General features: G+C 42.3%; 1 protein-coding gene across 1 annotated transcript in view; it reads right to left on the bottom strand.

Annotated features, from left to right (window-relative positions):
• The window catches only part of RADX (RPA1 related single stranded DNA binding protein, X-linked), a 28,451-nt gene extending 9,902 nt beyond the window's left edge, over positions 1-18,549 (bottom strand). Inside the window, exons 1-9 of the mRNA XM_083422236.1 lie at positions 16,966-18,549; positions 15,522-15,682; positions 8,024-8,216; positions 6,152-6,257; positions 4,322-4,413; positions 4,114-4,236; positions 2,444-2,551; positions 1,417-1,584; positions 81-223 (exon numbers count right to left, since the gene is read on the bottom strand). Of these exons, the coding sequence (XP_083278362.1) occupies positions 81-223; positions 1,417-1,584; positions 2,444-2,551; positions 4,114-4,236; positions 4,322-4,413; positions 6,152-6,257; positions 8,024-8,216; positions 15,522-15,682; positions 16,966-17,773 (1,902 nt within the window). The 5' untranslated portion in view covers positions 17,774-18,549. The remainder of the gene's footprint in view (positions 1-80; positions 224-1,416; positions 1,585-2,443; positions 2,552-4,113; positions 4,237-4,321; positions 4,414-6,151; positions 6,258-8,023; positions 8,217-15,521; positions 15,683-16,965) is intronic.
• Positions 18,550-20,103: the final 1,554 nt, after the last annotated feature.

Here is a 20,103-nt window from a genome sequence, read left to right as displayed (position 1 = left end):
GCCTGAACTGGAGCCTCAGCTGGAGCCTGAACTGCAGCCTGAACTGCAGCCTGAACTGGAGCCTGAACTGGCGCCTGAACTGAGGCATCAGCAGATACGATGCTGCAGTCGACATATTTCACAGCACCAATTATCCCCCGAATAGCAATGCGTTTGTGCTCCCTGTAGTGCAGTTTTCCAATCTCCTCCCCAATTTCATTGATGGTTTTCAACACTGGATCAACTGCAAAATAATAATAATAATAATATTAATAATAATAATAATCCCCCGAATCTTAGCTTTGCACAGAAATGCATCCAATCCACCACACAGTGAACCACTATAACTAAAATGTATTAACTGGAAGTTGATTTGGATAATTGTATTAATTGGGAAATAATTGAAATTGTTATAATTTGGCTAAAAATAAACTTAGTTTTAAAGAAACAATACTACCAAAATTATGAATGTAGGATTCAAAAGATTCAAATGGAAAAGCACTTAGTGTTAAATTATTGCTTTTAAATTGGTACAGATAAACCTCTGATTGATTTTCATTACTGGCCACCCTTAGATTACAAACAGGAAATAAAAGTCCCCACTGTTCACCCAAGCACTGCAAGTCCTTGGTACATGTGATATGTGGGGGCCCTTGAGGTCAGAAGTGTGTGTTCATCTTAATCTTGTACTGGAATAATTTCATTTTACTGACTCACATATATATTATTGACTTCTACCCCACATTGTGGGGACTTTCAGGTGCACACATATATATGTAAAGAGCTGGGGAAGCTATATGTAAATCTTTGTCTAAAAACGCTGCTAACTGACTTGCTCTGATAGTTTAATATTTTTCTTCTTCGTCAATAAACTTCCCAAACAAATCCCCCATTCCTCCTCTACCTTTTGGTTTAGTGTATGACTATTACCGGTATAGTTTGTTGTTTAGCATTGTGATCATTTACTAAAAAGTACAGTGGTGCCCCGCAAGACGAATGCCTCGCAAGACGGAAAACCCGCAAGACGAAAGGGTTTTCCGTTTTTCGATGCGCTTCGCAGGACGAATTTCCCTATGGGCTTGCTTCGCAAGACGAAAATGTCTTGCGAGTCTTGAGATTTTTTTCCGCTCCCCACCCCCTTTTTCTAAGCCACTAAGCCGCTAATAGCCTTTTAGCAGCTAATCCGCTAAGCCTTTAATAGCTGCTAATAGCCGCTAAACCGCTAATAGCGCTAATCTGCTAAGCCGCTAATAGGGTTGCTTCGCAAGACGAGAAAACCGCTAGACGAAGAGACTTGCAGAATGAATTAATTTCGTCTTGTGAGGCACCACTGCACAAATAAGTAAATAAAGCTGCACATAAATATTTCGTTTAATAACATGACTATTGCCGAGTGGCAAGCATGACTGAATGAAAATGCAGAACAAAACACAACACCTGCAGCAATTTCACAGCACTTCAGAAAAGTGTCTGGGGCTGGTGGCAAAGGATAATATCCGCCCATGAAAGTTTCGCTTGCAAGAGAAGCTCCTTCCTGAGTCCTCCTCCAATGAGCAATGCTTCTTACTCTGGCTTCATTTTCATATGGCTGGCCTCTGTGCCACTCTGTTAAGAAAAACAAACAAACAAAGGCTGTGAAAAGCCTAATAAAAGTATCAAAATCTTAAAGCAACAACTTTTTATAAGTGACTGTGCCAATAGAATTATAGAATCGCAGAACAGGAAGGGAACTCAACAGGTGGTGGCTCCGTGAAGAACATTATAGAATTAATAAATGGTATTGGGAATGTTGGTGATGAGGATTCTAGAGACCGTGTGGGGATATGAAAGAATTGCAGCAGTTTCTAAGCTGCCCAAGAGGCTCATTGCACGCAGACCAGTCTGTGGGATAGCTCAGTCAGTAGAGCATGAGACTCTTAATCTTAAGGTTGTGGCTTCAAGCTCCACTTTAGGCAAAAGATTCCTGCATTGCAGGGGGTTGGACTGGATGACCCTTGTGGTCCCTTCCAACTCTACAGTTCTATGATTCTATGAAGTTATTGTAGTGTACCATTTCGCCAGAGATTTAATATTCTTCTGCAACTTCTCTGTGACCCTGGCTTTATTTCCAACACCAGAGATGCAGTACTCTTGCTAGAATCCCGCAGATACAGACCTAACACGCTTCCTCAACCTCAGCCCTCCAGATGTTTTTGGCCTACAACTCCCATGATCCCTAGCTAGCAGGACCAGTGGTCAGGGATGATGGGAATTGTAGTCTCAAAACATCTGGAGGGCTGAGGCTGAGGAAGCCTTTAAAGCAAATAAAATAAAATAAAATAAATTACAATCAAAAGTGAAAAACAAAATGGCTGAAGCCCAAAGGTAAAAGGGGAACAAAAAAATGTGGTTAAGATGTACATGAGCACTTGAAGGTGTATGTTACAAATTTTATGTATTAATTATGAAATTAGGGTTTATTTACCGCAAATGAACATTTGACTTTCATTAGTAGTTCTCAGGTAAGATGGAAAGGAGCTATTCCCTGCAGTCTCTCGGATCACCTTCAGGTGTGTACATACGAAAAGTGACCCTGGAGATGGAGAAAGAATGCATCATTTTTTCCCATAAATGTTATTTCATTTCATTTATTTATTTCACACATACTATTCAGTATTTATGTATGTTCAGAACTATCAGGTTTTAAAGCAAAAGAAACAAATGGCAGCATTTTTATTGTTATTTATTATTATTATATTATTATTATTGCACTTCCTACAATTCCTAGCTCAACCAAACTAAAATTTTTGTTCTACCAAGCAGTTAAAACTATGTGACTTGGTTGTCGTTCTCACAAACAGCAGATGAGGAGAAAAACCAGTTACTGGTTTGCATCACTTTAGATGACATGCATGCCTCCTTTGTGTTGAAAATAGTTCTCTGTATAGAAAAATCAAATGTCAGAGGTGTTCTAGTCTAAGCATCTTGTGGATGCAATAGTGTTTTTGTGTAGCAATAGTATCTGCAGAGATAGTATTCCAGCACATGAGCCCTCACCTGCAGTTTCAAATAGTACTCACCAGATCCTAGTTTATTACATTTTCTGCTTGGAGAGAACTAGGTAGATGAGGTGGAAGATTACAGATTAATTGTGGGCTTTGCAGAAGCATTTATCTGTCCTCTGTAGGGAGCCATATCCAGTACTCAGCCTACTCAGAGCAGGCAGTGAAATGAAGGAACATGACTGACTTAGGTCCATTAATTTCAATGGATCTACTCTGAATAGAATTTAATTGGCCCAGGATGTTGTTGGACTACATGGACCCTTGGTCTGTTGCAATATTGCTCAGGCCCAAGCCTACACATCATCTCCGACTTTTAACTTGCTATTTATTTTTTAAAAGGTCAAAAGTCTTGCTAAATTCCCAAACCCTGCAACACACCTAAACATCACTCTTTGGATTATGATTTAAGGCCATGAAATTTACACCAAAGGTTTAAGCCACTCATAGATAACTGCTAGAGAGTACTTCATATATACCGTATTTTTCGCACCATAAGACGCACTGACCATAAGACGCACCTAGTTTTAGAGGAGGAGAACAAGAAAAAAAATATTCTCTCCCTCTCTGCTCAGCACCTCTCCAGCAAAGAGGGAGGAGAAACGGAAGGGGCTCTGTTTCTCCTCCCGCTTCGCTGAAGGGGCGCTGTGCAGCTCTCCCTCTCTGCGCATTGCCTCTCCAGCAAAAGCAACAGGAGGCTTTGTGTGGCTATCACTGAAGCCAGGTGCGCACCGATCCCTCTTGCTCTCCTGGCTTCAGCGATAGCTGCGCAGCCTGCATTTGTTCCATAACACGTACACACATTTCCCCTTACTTTTTAGGAGGGAAAAAGTGTGTCTTATAGAGAGAAAAATATGGTAGTTCTCCCTTCAGAAACAAGGGAGAAAATATATATAAACCTGCTTGAGCACCATCACACGCAAAGATGTGCAAGTTTCAGTTCCTCATTTCTACTATTCTGTCAGGGGCTTTAGAAGGAGCTGCAATGGTATTGTCTGCCACTACCCAAAATTAAAGCAAACTTTTAAGAAAAAAGGTATTACAAGATTTGGGGTGGGAGAAATGCAGAGATATTTTTTAAAAAAACAAATACTTGGGTGAATATTCTCAAATATTTCAGGCTGAGATGTAGAAAACAATTGCAGGATGAGATTCTTATCTGAGGTTCCATCAGCAACCAGCACCCAACGATAGATCAAGAAGTCTTCTCCATGCTCTGTAAGGACAACAGAAATGTTGAACATTTTCAGAAAGTATTTTTGCATTAATTGTTCATCAGCACAAAAATATTTAAAAATAACCTGTTTTCCGTGTGCGCTGAGTCCTTCCCACAAATTTCACAACCCCAACTACATCACAGTGTTCAATGTATGGTGTGACAAGCAGCTTGGATCTGTAATACAGAAAACTACAAGTGATATTTGTAGCACACAGTAATCTCTCCATGTTTATGAACACAGTGCTCCATCTCTCCAGTTAACCTGAATCTGGACAGGTTGTTGAAGTTGTTGGACTGGTATCCGAAAACAATGGCTTCATGGGAGCCAATAAACTGAGCCTAAATCGTGATAAGACAGAAGTGCTGTGAGTAAGCAGTTCCCGTATCTAGGAATTAGGTGAACAACATGACTGCACTCCTTCTAGAGGAACATGTTCATAGTTTGGAAGTGCTCCAGATTCCAATGGGTTACCAGAGTCCCAAGCATTAAGGAGTGATGATGACCAACATATGTAAGTTGCTTCATCAGCTATGACTTTTCCTGGACTGGCAAAGCCTGGCCTCAGTTGTCCATGCTTGAGTGACCTCCCACCCATTAATCCCCATTAATTTATTTAAATCTTTATAACGCTGCTCATCCAAAGATCACAGGGTGGTTCACATCATAAAAATGCAAATTGGGAACACAAAATACATCATAATAAAACAAAAATGAACCAATAACCACTGCTTCCACAAAAACATTGAATGCCAAAGGCCTTATGAAGAGAGATGCTTTCTCCTGCTGCCTAAATATATGTAATGAAGGTGCCAGGTGAGCCTTCCTGGGGAGAGCATCCCACAAAAAGGGAGCCACCACAGAAAAGACCCATTCTCATGTTGCCACCCTCTGGACCATTCGTGGAAGAGGCACACAAACATGATTAATTTTATCTTTCCTGAAAGGCATGAGGGCTTTGGTCTAGTCTTGAGAGTTCTTGTGCCTCCAGCTCAGGGGTCTGTCCTTTAAGACATCCTGGAAGCTGCAGCTGGTGCAGAGTGCAGCACCCAAATTGCTGCAGCCAGACAAGGCCAAGTGTAAGTAGTCCTGCAGGTGATGCGCTAGCTAACAGTGAGCTACTGTGCCCAACTCACAGTGTCAGTACTAGCATGCAATGCCCTAACCAGCTTGGGATCAAAGTACCTGGGAAAATGCCACCCCTGTTGCCAATGGGTTACACATGGTTGATACTGTCCCATGACGGGGCCTTCTTGGTGACAGCTCCCCATTTATTAAATGCCTTCCCTGTTTGAGTCTCCTTCATTAATGGCATTCAATTTTATTTTTTATTTTTTATAAAATCCTATTAAACAAGGCATTTGATGTATGCAAGATACTGTTCATGAGAAGCCTGAAGTGAATAGCCATAAGGATCAAGTTGAACTTTTAAAATGCTATTAAAACTTTTAAATGTTTTTATTTACCGTATTTTTCTGTGTATGACACCCCCATGTACAAGATGACCCCTATTTTTTTGAACCCTGAATTAAGAAACAAATATTTCTTGAGCCATTGAGCTGCCAATCCCTCACTCGCCCACCCGCTCGCCACATCCAATCACCCCCACTGCATTCACTACCCGTGTATAAGATGACCCCCCCATTTTTGCCTACAAAATTTTAGCAAAAAAAAAAGGTCTTATACACAGGAAAATACGGCATTTCACTTTCAATTGTATCGCTCTTCTGCCTCGTTTGCTGCTACTTTGGTAGCAAAAGCAGGATAGAAATGCAATAATAAATAGATAATGCTTAATGACAAAGCTTTTTTTCCTCTGTTACTTTTCCCCTTCCTCCTCCGTCCCACTTTTGTTACATTATTGATTCCTGCCTTGTATATTGTCTTCAAAAAAGAGAACATAAAAAGCCTAACCTTGTGACAAACTCATACTGAATGTTGGGCAATCTCCATTGCACTTTAATGTTGTCTTTTGGAATGATGGTAATCATAGGTCTTTGCCTAGCGTTTAGTGTTAGTTCTAGAAGAAAAAGAAATTAACCGTGAGAACACACATTGATCAACTGAGATCCCGGCTGCCTGAGTAGTTCTGCTACTCCTGTATGCATAACAAACACTGTTATCCCCCAGACTCAATTCTTTGGGTAGCACAAGGGATTTAAAATCAGATATGCCACTACGTTTGGAGCTTTTCTGGACAATCTTCTCACTGACAAACTATTTAATAACTGCCTCCCTCGGTTTTGCCTTCCAAGATCAACCATAAATAAATAATGTGAGTGGTTATATCAAAGGGAAGAAGCCTGAATCCTTAACAGCAGAAATTCAAAATACAGGCTGAATAGCATTTGAAGATTGAAGACGGAGAAATGTTAGACTGGAATTTCTTCAAAAGAGCTTCAATGTTAAAAGTGGTTTCCCCCCTGCCTTCAATGGAGTAACAGATCATTAAGAATCTAGCTAACACCCAAGAATGGGTGTACTGTAAATGTTGATGGAGTTCTCTAGATTAAGAGGAGGGACCAAGTATTTTGTTTTATGTAGCTCGTGGGACTTAACAACGGGTATTTGAAAAGCCAGTGTCAGGGCTACCGACCTAGTGTCTTTTACAAAATGGGGGTCTTCCCATCATGAGCGGCAAAGCCCTAATATCTATTTCTGAATCGATACAGATATCTGAAATATCAGCTGAAATAGTTATGCATAAACTTCACTCAGTCTTAGCAACACGGTACCAAGGCAGAAGCAAGGTTTCGCTTTCAGTATTACTCTTTAAACAAGTGAGCAAAGCAGTGCTTCTCAAGTTACACAAAGAGAGTTGTGTATGATCTCACAACAGGAGAGGGACACCTGTGGCCCTCCAGATTCGTTGATCTGTTGTTTATCTGGTGTTATAAAATAATGACATTTTAAAGTGAACTTTGAAACAAAATTACGTGCTAATTACAAAATTACATTCCAAAAAGAACTATGAATCTGGGAGATTATTTCATGAGCTTTCTATAAATGCTGTGGAAAGCTCAACTCTTCTGCCAGAAATTTTCATTATTTAATTTACATTGTTCCTTGTTAATTTCATTTGGCTGTTCTCCCTCTCCCCTATATTATTTGTTATCTCTTCATGATTACACAGATTTATTTAAGATGTGTAAAAAGAAGAAACTTTGTTTCACCAGTCCACTGAGAATATGTTTGTAAAAATTAATAATAAATGTCTTAAATTGACAAATTGTGACTTGCACTTCTCTTTCCTCCTAGCCTGAAGAAACATCTCACTTTCTCCCCAATGCATTATATATACATATGTAAAGCAAAATAATTTGAAGCTAATCATACTGGTTACAGAAGGCGTGATGGGGGTATCAAAGACTTTTGTGGATTTAAGGAACAACAACTGAAAGTTACTATTACAAAACAAATGAAAAGTGTGGTTGACTTGGGACAATAAGGAATTTCATCTTTTAACACTTTTTGGGGGGGAAACACCAAAATGATTAAAAAACCCACATTTTTTACACCTTAGTTCTGCAGCCAAGGCAGTAAAATTTTACTTTTTGTTCTAGGGGCAGTTGATTTTTTAAAAAACGATAGTGCTATTTTCCCCTCAAAGTGGTCAATGTATCCCCTTCATGAACTAGGTATAGAATTCAATGTGCCTTAATACAGTTATAATCAATGAAGAGCCATATGCTTTCAAATGGTCAGTGAAACTAAACATACGTTGCCACCTACTGCAAAAAACAACAACACATTGTTGAACAACAATGAATATTCAAAATACTTAACCTATTGAGAACGATTTCTTCACGTCAATGGATCCAAGAGTTTGCTGTGTTTTAAAAAGGCAGCTTCTTTTAACACCATAGTTTTCAAGAAGCAACACAGTGCCAACGTTCATACTGTTGTACCATTCAAAACACAAGTCGTTCCACAGCACCATGGTCATAGAACCGGAACGATCAGCCACAATGAAAGATGCCTAAAAGAGATTAAGAATATGAGCCACAAGATCTCAGCAACACTGTGGAAGAGTAAAAAGTATTGTTGAACTGCTCTTTCAAAATGCCTGTGGCTAATCTGCACTTTTCTGATGGCATGCTCCTCCTCAGTTTATCAGCTGTGTATAAGGTGCTGCATAAGAACAGAAGCAATGCTCCCCCCATTCAGAAGGCTTAAAGTCTAAGGTGGCAACCCTATGGACATCTGCGCGGTAGCAAACCCCATTCAGTGGGACTTGTATGTGTGCAGTAGTACGGAAGTGGTCAAAATAATGGCATACACAAAGTGGAGTTGGATTAAATTAGGCTGCAACTTTATTGCACCAGGTTTGGCACAAGGTCATTGGACAGCTTGGGCAAACCATTATTGAGGTCCACCATGGTGTGAACTGTTTCTGCAAGAGCTCATCTAGTCCCTGGCAGGGGACATCATGGCCTATCAGCCCTCGACTAGGCTTCTGAACAGAAAGCACCACACTCCAATATCCCTTATGGGGGTCCTCTACTGGGCTGAGGCAGGGTGCCCCTCTCTACTAAGCATCCAGCCCAATGCCTCATCCACCATGTGAAAGTTGTGACAGTTGCTATGAGGTAGGAGAAAGCCCATAGGACCCAGCCAATAAATGTGCAGGCGAAATTCCTCCTTGGGGCCTGCATCCAGCGACTGACCTCCATCTATAGCAATGCACTTACACCAAAAAAATTCAAACAGTGTGAGACCAACACGAATGGTGAGAATGCATATTATATGCATGGGTGGAAAATTCAGGCAAAGACTATAGAGGGGAGGTTGGGAAAGCCTGCCTTAGATGCTCCTAAAGTATCTCTTACAGTTATATGAAGCAGAACGGATTTGGAAGTACAGTGGTGCCCCGCAAGACGAATGCCTCGCAAGACGAAAAACTCGCTAGATGAAAGGGTTTTCCGTTTTCAGAGGTGCTTCGCGAGACGAATTACCCTATGGGCTTGCTTCGCAAGACGAAAACGTCTTGCAAGTTTGTTTCCTTTTTCTTAAAACCGTTAATACCCAGGGTGCATTGCTTCAAGAGGTGCAGTTGCAACTTGACTTCAAGGAGCAACTCATAGCACGCGGTGTGGTAGCCTTTTTTGCGATTTTTGCAGACTTCGGTGATTTTTTGAAGCTTTTCCAGAACTTCTTTTGCAGCCATTTGGTAAGTTAAACTTTTAAAACTTTTTTGGGGGGTTTTGGATTTTGGGTTGGGGTGTTAGGAATTCAAGGACTTGGTGTTGGGGAAGGGTCTGCAAGAATCTGGAAGCTTGTGGGGCTTTTTTCTGATTTTTTCTGATTTTTTGGGACCATTGGGACCATTGGGGCAAACTGCATTTTTTGAAAAAAAAAAAAAATTCTGGCTTTGGATTTCTGAGTGGAGGGTGGCTGGGGGGGTTCAGAGAATTGTTGAGAAGGGGTTTGCAAGAATCTGGAAGCTTGTGGGGTTTTTTCTGATTTTTTTCTGATTTTTTGGGACCATTGGGGCAAACTGCCATTTTTTTAAAAAAAAATTCTGGCTTTGGATTTCTGAGTGGAGGGTGGCTGGGGGGTTCAGGGAATTGTTGAGAAGGGGTTTGCAAGAATCTGGAAGCTTGTGGGGGGGGGGTTCTGATTTTTTATGATTTTTTGGGACCATTGGGGCAAACTGCATTTTTTGAAAAAAAAAAATTCTGGCTTTGGCTTTCTGAGTGGAGGGTGGCTGGGGGGTGGTTCAGGGAATTGTTGAGAAGGGGTTTGCAGGAATCTGGAAGCTTTTGCGGATTTTTCTGCATTTTTCTGACTTGCTGTGACCATTGGGCCAAACTGCCTTTTTTAAAAAAAAAAATCAGGCTTTGGATTTCTGTGTAGAGGGTGGCTGGGGGGGGGGGTCAGGGAATTGTTTTCTGGGAGGTTTTGTGCTTTTGGATTTTTGGGATGTGCAGCACTGATTTTCTCTTTTTGGGGTTTGCGAAAGTAGGAGCAGTGCTGCCATGGGGCCCAAGAAGACTGCTGCTGCAGAGGCCGGTGAGAGGAAGAAGGAGAAGGTCACCCTGGAAATGAAGAAGGAGATCATCCGGAAGCACGACGGTGGAATGCGTGTGACGGACCTCGCCAGGGAGTATGGGAGGAATCCATCCACCATCGGGACCATCCTGAAGATGAGGGAGAAGATCCTTGCGACGGACGTGGCCAAGCGAATCACCAGGATCGTCAAGAACCGCCCAGCTGTTCTGGAGGAGGTGGAGAAGCTGCTGCTCATCTGGTTAGAAGAGAAGCAGCATGCAGGGGACACAGTGACTGAGGCCGCCATTTGTGAGAAGGCCAAGGCCTTGCACGCAGACCTCGTCCAGCAACAGCCAGGAACCTCAGGTGAAGTCAAGGCCTTGCACACAGACGTCGTCCAGCAACAGCCAGGAACCTCAGAAGTCTTCAAGGCAAGCAGAGGCTGGTTTGACCGGTTCAAGGCAAGATCTGGAATCCACAGCGTGGTCAGGCATGGAGAGGCTGATGTTCCTGCAGCTGAAGACTTTGCAGCAGAGTTCCTGGAGGTTGTGAAGACGGAGGGCTACGTTCCACAGCAGGTCTTCAACTGTGACGAGACCGGGCTGTTTTGGAAGAGGATGCCCAAAAGGACTTTCATCACCCAGGAGGAGGCCAAGTTGCCTGGCCACAAGCCCATGAAGGACCGTCTGACCCTGCTCTTCTGTGCCAACGCAAGCGGCGACCTGAAGATCAAGCCCCTGCTGGTGTACCACTCTGAGAACCCACGGGCCTTCAAGAGACACAAGGTCGACAAGGAGCAGATGAGTGTCATGTGGTGATCCAACAGTAGGGCTTGGGTCACACGTGTGCTGTTTGTGGACTGGGTCAATCTTGCTTTTGGCGCTGCTGTCAAACAGTACCTGCTGGACAATGACCTGCCACTGAAGGCTTTGCTCGTGATGGACAATGCTCCTGCTCATCCTAAAGGCCTTGAGGAGGACTTGTTGGAGGAGTTCAGCTTCATAAACATCCTGTTCCTGCCGCCTAACAGCACGCCACTTCTCCAGCCGATGGATCAGCAGGTCATCGCCAATTTCAAGAAACTGTACACCAAGGAGCTTTTCAGGCGATGCTTCGAGGTGACTGATTGCACCACCATCACCCTGCGGGAATTCTGGAAGGACCACTTTGACATCATCACCTGCTTGAAGATGATCACCACGGCCTGGAACGGGATCAGCCAGAGGAATTTGAATTGCGCTTGGCGCAGCCTGTGGCCGGACTGTGTGGCACCAAGTGACTCTGATGCACCAGAGTCAACAGTGGTGCAGGACATTGTTTCCCTGGGGAGGACCATGGGCCTGGAGGTCACAGAGGAGGACGTCAGCGAGCTGGTGGAGGAGCACGACCACGAGCTGACCACCCGGGAGCTTGTTGAACTGCAGGCAGAGGCTGCGCAGGAGCAGGCCTCGCTGGAAGAAGAGGAAGCAACTGAAGAATGGCTGTCCTCCAAAGAACTGAGGGACATTTGTCTCAAGTGGAAAGATGTGCAGGCTTTTGCACAGCGGCACCACCATGACAAGGACCTGACCCGTGACCTTGCGAACAGTTTTGACACGAGGGTCATGTCGTCTTTCAGGCAGGTCCTGAAAAGGCGGATGAAACAGCAGACCATGGACAGGTTCTTCACCAAGAAGCAAAGAGGAGAAGAGGAACCTTCTTCGAGTTGTCCCCCAGAGTCTTGGAAAATGCTTTTCTGCCATGTTTACAAAGTTAAGTTATTGTTCCTTCCATTTTTGAAATGCTCTTTACAGTATGTGTGACTTTAAAGAGCACTTAATAAACTGTTCTTGTACCAAATTTGGCTTTGTTCTGACTTTTTTTGACCATAGGAACGCATTAATTGAGATAATGGAGGCTTATAAAATGGACAGAAAAATTGGTTTCCAGGTGGAAAAATCAAAATTGGAAACAGAACTGTTAGAACCCAAAACTAAGATCTTGTCAAGAATGTATAACTTGCTGTTGAAATGGAATACACAGGATGAGGAAGTGAAATCTGCAATGATTAAGTGGGCACAAGATGTTGGTCACAATATAATGCTAGCAGACTGGGAACGGTTATGGACCACTGGTATGAAATTCACGGCATCTAATGCCTTAAGAGAGAATATTATGAAAATGATATATAGGTGGTACATGATACCAGTCAAGCTAGCAAAAATCTATCATTTGCCCGATAACAAATGTTGGAAATGTAAAGAGGTTGAAGGTACATTCTTTCACCTTTGGTGGACGTGCCCAAGGATTAAGACCTTCTGGGAGATGATTTATAATGAACTGAAAAAAGTGTTTAAATACACCTTCCCAAAGAAACCAGAGGCCTTTCTCCTGGGCATGGTCAGCCAACAGGTGCATAAGAAGGATAGGACATTTTTTATGTACGCCACAACAGCAGCAAGAATACTCATCGCACAGTATTGGAAGACACAGGAGTTACCCACGCTGGAAGAATGGCAGATGAAAGTCATTGACTACATGGAAGTGGCAGAAATGACTGGCAGAATCAGAGACCAGGGAGAAGAGACGGTGAAGGAAGATTGGAGGAAATTTAAAGACTATTTACAGAAACACTATAAGATAATGAATGTTTGATGACACCAGATTGAATGTAAAAGGTTATTAGCAAAAAAGGGTAAAGAAAAAGATCTAAATATTTTAAGATATAAGGAAATGTAATTATATTAAGATATTAAGATTATGATAAAATTAAATTATGACAGAGGGAAGGAATTTGCTGACAGAATATACGATCTGGAATACAGAGAAGGGAGGTCTGGGGAGGTCAGAGAAACAAGTTAATGTAAAGAATACAAGGAGACAAAAAATTGTTTTTAATATTTTTATTTTTCTCTTTTTTACATTTTTTGCTGTTATGTCGCTGTGTTTTTCTTTTCTATTTTTTCTTCTTTTTGCTGTGTTGTCTTTTATCTTTTGTCATTTTGTGTTTGTTGTAAAATCCAATAAAATATTTATATATATATAAAAAAGGAACGCATTAATTGATTTTCAATGCATTCCTATGGGAAACCGTGCTTCGCAAGACGAAAAATTCGCTAGACGAAAAAACTCGCAGAACGAATTAATTTCGTCTTGCGGGGCACCACTGTATTCACTTCCAGCCATCTCTGGAGTCTCTCTCCACCCTCCCACACCCCAGGAGGCCAGCAATAATTCATTCCCAGCTCTCCAGGTAGACCCTGCCCACTTTCCAGCCTGGTTGCAAAGTGCGCTCTGCGTCATGCCAAAGGAGCCAGAAGCAGCCCCCCCCCCACCTGCACCGAGCTGCAGAGACCTCTCTGAGTAAGCTGAGAATGGCACATTCTGAACAAATGAACAACAGAGCTGGGAGGCAGAACTGCAAATCTAAACATGGAAGTTACACAGAAACTACTTTTTTGTTATACTTTTGAGTCAGTATAACAGAATCAGAGAATTGTTATACCGACTTCTACAAAAATAACAAACCCAAACCTGCACAAGAAATGCAAGACAAACTAGGGGACACACAAATACCCTGGCTAACACACCACCAACTGCACAACCCAGCAGAAACGGCAGCAGCGATTAGGCCTTTGAGCACTTCTGAAAACCTTCTCCTAACAGCAGAGGGACATGGCAAGGGCATGGTACCCACAATATATAAAATACTGCTCCATAACCCTACAACACCCCCCCATCTCAATCAAAAAAACAATGGGAGCATGACATAGGTTACAAAATAAACCTACCCAATGGACTAAACTGTGTTCTAAACCACCCTTTAAATTCATCTCAACAAAAAGAAGGGAACTCACATTGAAACTTATCTATAGATAAATCTCTTTCACTGCCAACAAAAACCAATAAATGAATAGAAATAGAATCTACCCAAATAATGACACAAAAACCTTATACATACACTATGTAGAAGAATGAAAGTTTACTACCCCCTCTTCTTCCCTCCCTCTCCCCCCCAAATTTATAAAGTCTATATAACATCAGTGTCTCACATTGAATATGAACAAACTGTGTGAAAGAACTCTTTGAACTGAAAGCAGAGACGCTGTATGTACTTCTGTAACCCAAGAAAATATTTATTAAAAACATTTTTTAAAAAAACACCATAGAATTGTAGAGTGGGAAGAGAACCAATGCAGGAATGACATATAAGCTAAGGCTAACAAGTGAAAATAAAGTTGTAACAAAGAAAGTGATGGGTAAAACTGGTAGCAGAAAGCTTAACATATGGCTTGGTAAAAATAATTAAAAATTAAAAATTAAAAATTAAAAATTAAAATATTTAAAAATTAAAAATTAAAAATTAATTAAAAATTAAAAATATTTGAAAATATTTGAAAATAAAAAATTGAAAATAATAAATAATAAATAATTAAAAATAAAAATTAAAAAAAATTAAAAACCTTGCTGTTTAGCAATCGGAAGGTGAAAAGAAAGGCAACACAACAGGAAGTGAGGTTTTCTTCCAGCCACTAGAAACAGCAAGGGGGGGGCAATGAAAAAGGGCTTGTGAAAGATGAGTTTGTGTGCTATAGACAAGAGTAATGTAAAATCATGGAATCATAGAACTGAGGAGTTGGAAGAGATCACAAGGGTCATCTAGTCCAACCTGTGGTGATGCAGGAATCTTTTGTCCTTGGGAAAAACCATCATTAAAAGGGGTTAAAAATAAATAACCTAAATGATTCATGGGGAGCCATGTGGGGCAGTGTGTTCTGCAGTCTGCATGTTGTTTCAACAGAAATAAGAACACTTAAAAAAATTTCCATTAGCAGTGGCATCATCATTCAGCATTATGAAATTCTGAAAAGCCTTTGAAAGCCATTTTTGTGTGCTCAGGATATTGAAGAAAGTCAAATCAGAGTAATGCTCCACAAAAATCAAGCCGTTATTTCACAGGTAAATTGTAAATTAGTACAATATGTATTAGCACAGTGGTATATTCATCAATAGAACTGTTTCCATTTCTACCTATATCAAAGCAACAAAATACTCTCAAGATACAGTCAATGAAATAAACAAGGAGATACATTTAACTGAGTTCATTTTGACTTTTAAAAACCAAAAACAAAGCCTGAACTCTAAATAACTGCCATAACAAAATATAATTATATTACCATTTACAATTGTATTTCATTATGGCTGTTATTTAGAGGAAGGATTCAGAAATAAGAATTAAGGTCTTTATCAGCATAGCAGATTTAAATGGACGCACAACAAGACGTAAGCATGTTAAGATCTGTAGATAGCCTACCTGGTACGGCTTATCAACAGCCAGACTGGGCTTTCCGTAGTACTGAAGTCTCCCCCTGTAGGTTATTTTAATGATAATAGGATGGGTGCCAGTTTTAATCTTATTGCCTATTTTGTGGCCAAAGTCTCTCTGCAAATCTCGCAGAGTTTTAACTGCAGAGTCTAGGAAAGCAAAAAGAGATTCAAAAGTGTATAGGCTTGCAAACAATCACACCCTAGGCCAACCCCAACCTCTCTCACCACCAAAGGAACACAAGTGAACAACACAAGCAACGCTGACACCAAACTCTACATACATTAAACATAATAGAAACACCGCTACCCGACCCCACCCCATCCATCTTCCCTCTCTCCACCCCCCTTTCTTTTTTCTTTTCTTTTTTTCCTTCTCCCCCTAATGCCTCAACAAATGAAATGGATTTGTAAAAATGTTACATGGGGGGGGGGGGGCGAGGCATTACACTTACTTCTGTTAAACAAGAAAATCCTTAATAAAATATCAAGATGGAAAAGTGTATAGGTGACATAGTTGGTTTCATCAGCATTGCCACTACTACAAAACATATTGCGGCAAATGGATAAGTTACAAATAACCAAGCACTGCTGATCTTAAAAACTGGTCCTGCCAAGTTGGCTATTCCTAAAGGTTGCTCTGGTGCTGTCTCAGAAGAAAACAGCCCAAGAATTCCAAGCTGTCATAAATAAAACGAATAACGTGCACAAGGTGAACACAAATGCACAAGTACATAAACTGCACGTCTAAAATGGTGCAGGAGAGCATCTTGACTCTTAATGACCCTAACACCCAGAATATGCGTATTCCGTACCTATTCAAAGCCTAGAACCGAAAAGCTGTACTGTAAGCCGCCCGGAGTGGCTGGGGAAACCCAGCCAGATCGTTAGGGTATAAATAATAAAATTATTAAAAGCACACTCTATCAGGTTTGTGTCCCGGCGCAGTGACACACAACACAAAAACACACCTAAATAGCCACCATGTTGGACCAAAATATACCTGAATAAGACAATAAACGACACCAAACATATTCCCTCAAATTCAGCTTGTGGGCTCCTCCTGCAAACCAGGCTCTCAACCCAGAATCTGACTGTTCACATTAAGCCAGACTATAGATTGTCAGTGCTTAAGTCTAAGAGACAAATTTATTGAACCCAGTAACAACAGCGGTATATCCCAGACTATCCTACCCATTAGTCCCATGCGTCCAACAACCCACTATTGATGACCCACCCAGTGGCGTAGCCTGGGTTGTCAGCACCCGGGGCAAGGCAGGTAATTTGCACCCCCTAACCCGTGGATTTGCGCCCCCTAACCCGTGGATTTGCGCCCCCTAACCCTAACCCCCAGATGTTGCGCCCGGTGCGGCCGGGCCCCCCTGCACCCCCCACGCTACGCCACTGGACCCACCCTGCAGCAGTCAACTCACCATCCGCAAAGTCACCTTCTGGATCCCTTTTCCCCCGCCATCTGTCCCCATACGGATCTTCATTATTCCACAGTGGAAGGTAATACGTCCACCTCCCCATCAGCGGCACGGGCGGCTTCCTTCTGCGTTCGCGAAGCTGTTGACCCCGGACAACATCACTTCTTCTGGCCTCACCAAGAACTTCGAGCTGTTCAATGCACATAACCCAGCTATCAAACTTCTGAACGAAAGCGCACGAAAGCTCTGTGACTTGCACCCGCAGGCCACAGCGAAGGGCATTTGTCTGCACCAAGCGGTTCAACTCGGGGGCCAGAAAGCATCTCTCCCGGTACACGCCGTCGGAAATAGTCATATCATAGAGGTATTGGAAGCCAGTACGCTTGGGTGTCTTGATGAGGGACGAGGGACGAAGGCGCACCCTTCTGGCGAAAGGATCGGGGTGCTCGGTGGAAGGACCAGGAATGTCAGCACGAGCGGCCACTTCTCCGTAGGAAGAGGCACGCGTGGATATATTGCTAGCAGAAATGTAGCTGACGCGTGTCTTCTGGCTAGCATCCTTCAGATACCTATCCAGAGATAACACGGTCACCGGCGGAGCAGCTACGAAGGTGGTCACATAGTCGTGAACCACGGCAGCTCGGCAGCACGCCACGAGTATCCAGGAGAGCCGACCCGTCCCGTTTTCCCTGTTCCTCCTCCGTTCCCGTGTTTCGGAAGAAGTGTCTTCAAGCCATAGCTCCAGCACACCTTCTTCTCTATCACTTGCAATGGCACCCTGCGCGTCCCTTTCGGGGCCGTATGTCCCCATGATCAGACTCTCTGGCCCGCCACACACAGACCCACAACAGCTGCCCAGTCAACTTTAGGCGAGTAAGGCGGAGAAGGTAGCTGTCGGTCTATCCGCAGGTCCAAGAGCGCAAGGAGAGAACTTCTTGCCGATTTTAAGAGCGAGCGGGATTGAGAGAAAAAACCCCGAACAAATCTGTCCAATGAGCGGGCTCGAGGCGGAGTTTCTGTGATGCTGAAGGGGATGAGAGGCGGGGGGAGGGCGGGGATTCGCTGTGGAGAGCGCCTGTTGCGCTTTATCAGAAAAAGAAAAAAACCCGGGCGCGTTTGTTCTTCTGTTACAGTTCTGTGATTCTAAAAAAATTAAAATAAAATAAAACCACACACAAGAAGGCAGCAGTGTGCTGTTACTGGGGAGTAAGTAGCACTGAACACTATTGGACTTGCTTCTGAGTTGTTTTTGCACACATCTTATCAGAAGTAAGCCTTCTGGAGTTCGGTTCAACTTGGCCCCGAGTCAGTTTCCACGAGGTTCTTTCGCTTTTTGCTGCTGATTAGCTCAGCTGTCTCCGCTGGAATATGAGAAAGGGATGTTTTAGACCCAACAGCATGAAGCGCGTGGGATCACTGATTTAAAAGAGAAAGAGCTTAAAACCGTTTCGGTGTCCTTGAACTGCTGACTAATTTTTAAAGGCAAATTTTTAGTTATACGGAGCTGTATTTAATATTTTAATTTTTTTTAAAAAACCACACAAACCAAACACGATGTTGCTTCTTGCACTTCGTCCTCGCGTTTCATCTTAGTTTTGCAAACTGCTCTAGAATCATTTCTGAAAGGTGGCACAAAATTTTTCGTTTCGTTGAAGTCAACTAAACAAATTTGTACACTATGTACAAAATATTAAACGGTCGTTGATAAGAAAAACAGAAAAGCATGTTTTAAAAATAAAAATCTAAGACTTTATTCTATCCACAACATTAAAAATAAAGACTATTACATAGCTAGCATTTGTATCCTTACATTGCCTTGAAACTATTTTCGCCCGCAAATTTTCCCTAAACTGGCCACTCCACAAACAAATGAACTGAGTTAATCTTTTTCAAAATAACACCAAAACATGTTTTCTGCAGCTATCTTTTTACAGGTTCATTATGGCATATATTTTGCTGATTTGGTGCCCAGTCAGGTGTATTTTGCCTCAATTGGATATATGTATTATATGTATTTGTGAGTAGAGAAATGGGGAAATGCTAGACACCGGGAACAAAAAGGCTATTGCATGCAAGAGAGCCGTTTTGTGATATATCTGTGTACAGTCCCAGTGTGTACAGGGTATGCAGAGTGACTATTCTCAATTACTATTGAGAATGTTCTATTACTATTGATAGTAATAGAAGGAGACCTATTCCACTGGCATAGTAAGTGGAACATAGGAGAAGAGGCAGGATCCATTTTCGTGGAGGATCTTAATGCATGTTCTTTGAATGCCTGCGAGGGAATATGACCTTCCTCTGCTTAGAATCTTCCTAAATTTGCTTTGCTAGGGGTTTATTTAATTTGTATGCTGCCCTTCACCCAAAGACAAAACAAAAAGAAACCAATACCCCACCCCACAAACACATTTTAAAAGACATAGGATGTTAATCAGCCAAAGGCAATGGTTAAAGAGGAATGATTTTTCCTGGCACCTAAAGGTGTATAAGGAAGGTGCCAGGCACATGTCCTGGAGGAGAGCATTCCACAAGCGTGTAGCCACTGCAGAAAAGGTCTGTTCTCATGTTGCCACCCTCTGGACCTCTCATGAAGGAGGCTCATGAAGAAGGTCCTCAGAGGATGAAAGCACGGTCCAGGCAGATTCACATGGAGAAAGGTGGTCTTTGAGGTATTGCAGACCTGAACCAGTTAAGGCTTTGCAGGTCAAACCAGCACTTTGAATTGGGCCTGGAAAGTAACTGTCACCCAGTGCAGTCAGGCCAGGATTGATGTAATGTGCTCAAACCACTTTGCCCTGGTGAACAACCTGGTTGCTGGATTCTGCACCAGCTGGTGTTTCCAAACTGTGTTCAGTGCAAGCACTACATACAACACATTGTTTAGTGCAGTCAGGCCAGGATTGCTGTAATGTGCTCAAACCATCTTGCCCTGGTGAACAATCTGGCTGCTGGATTCTGCACCAGCAGGACATTACTAATTTAAGACTCTTAATTTTAATGGTTTTATCTGAGTATACACCATACATTTAAGCACATAGCTTCCCCCCAAGAATCCTTGGAGCAGTGGTTTGTTAAGGGTGCTGGGAACTGCATATTTGTGAAGTGTAAACTACCGTTCCCCATATTCTTTTGAGGAGG

The sequence above is a fragment of the Podarcis tiliguerta genome (genome assembly GCF_965153285.1).
Source record: "Podarcis tiliguerta genome assembly, chromosome: Z".
Taxonomy (NCBI): domain Eukaryota; kingdom Metazoa; phylum Chordata; class Lepidosauria; order Squamata; family Lacertidae; genus Podarcis; species Podarcis tiliguerta.
Note: the sequence above shows the minus strand (reverse complement) of the source record. Positions and strands in the feature narration are given on the sequence as shown.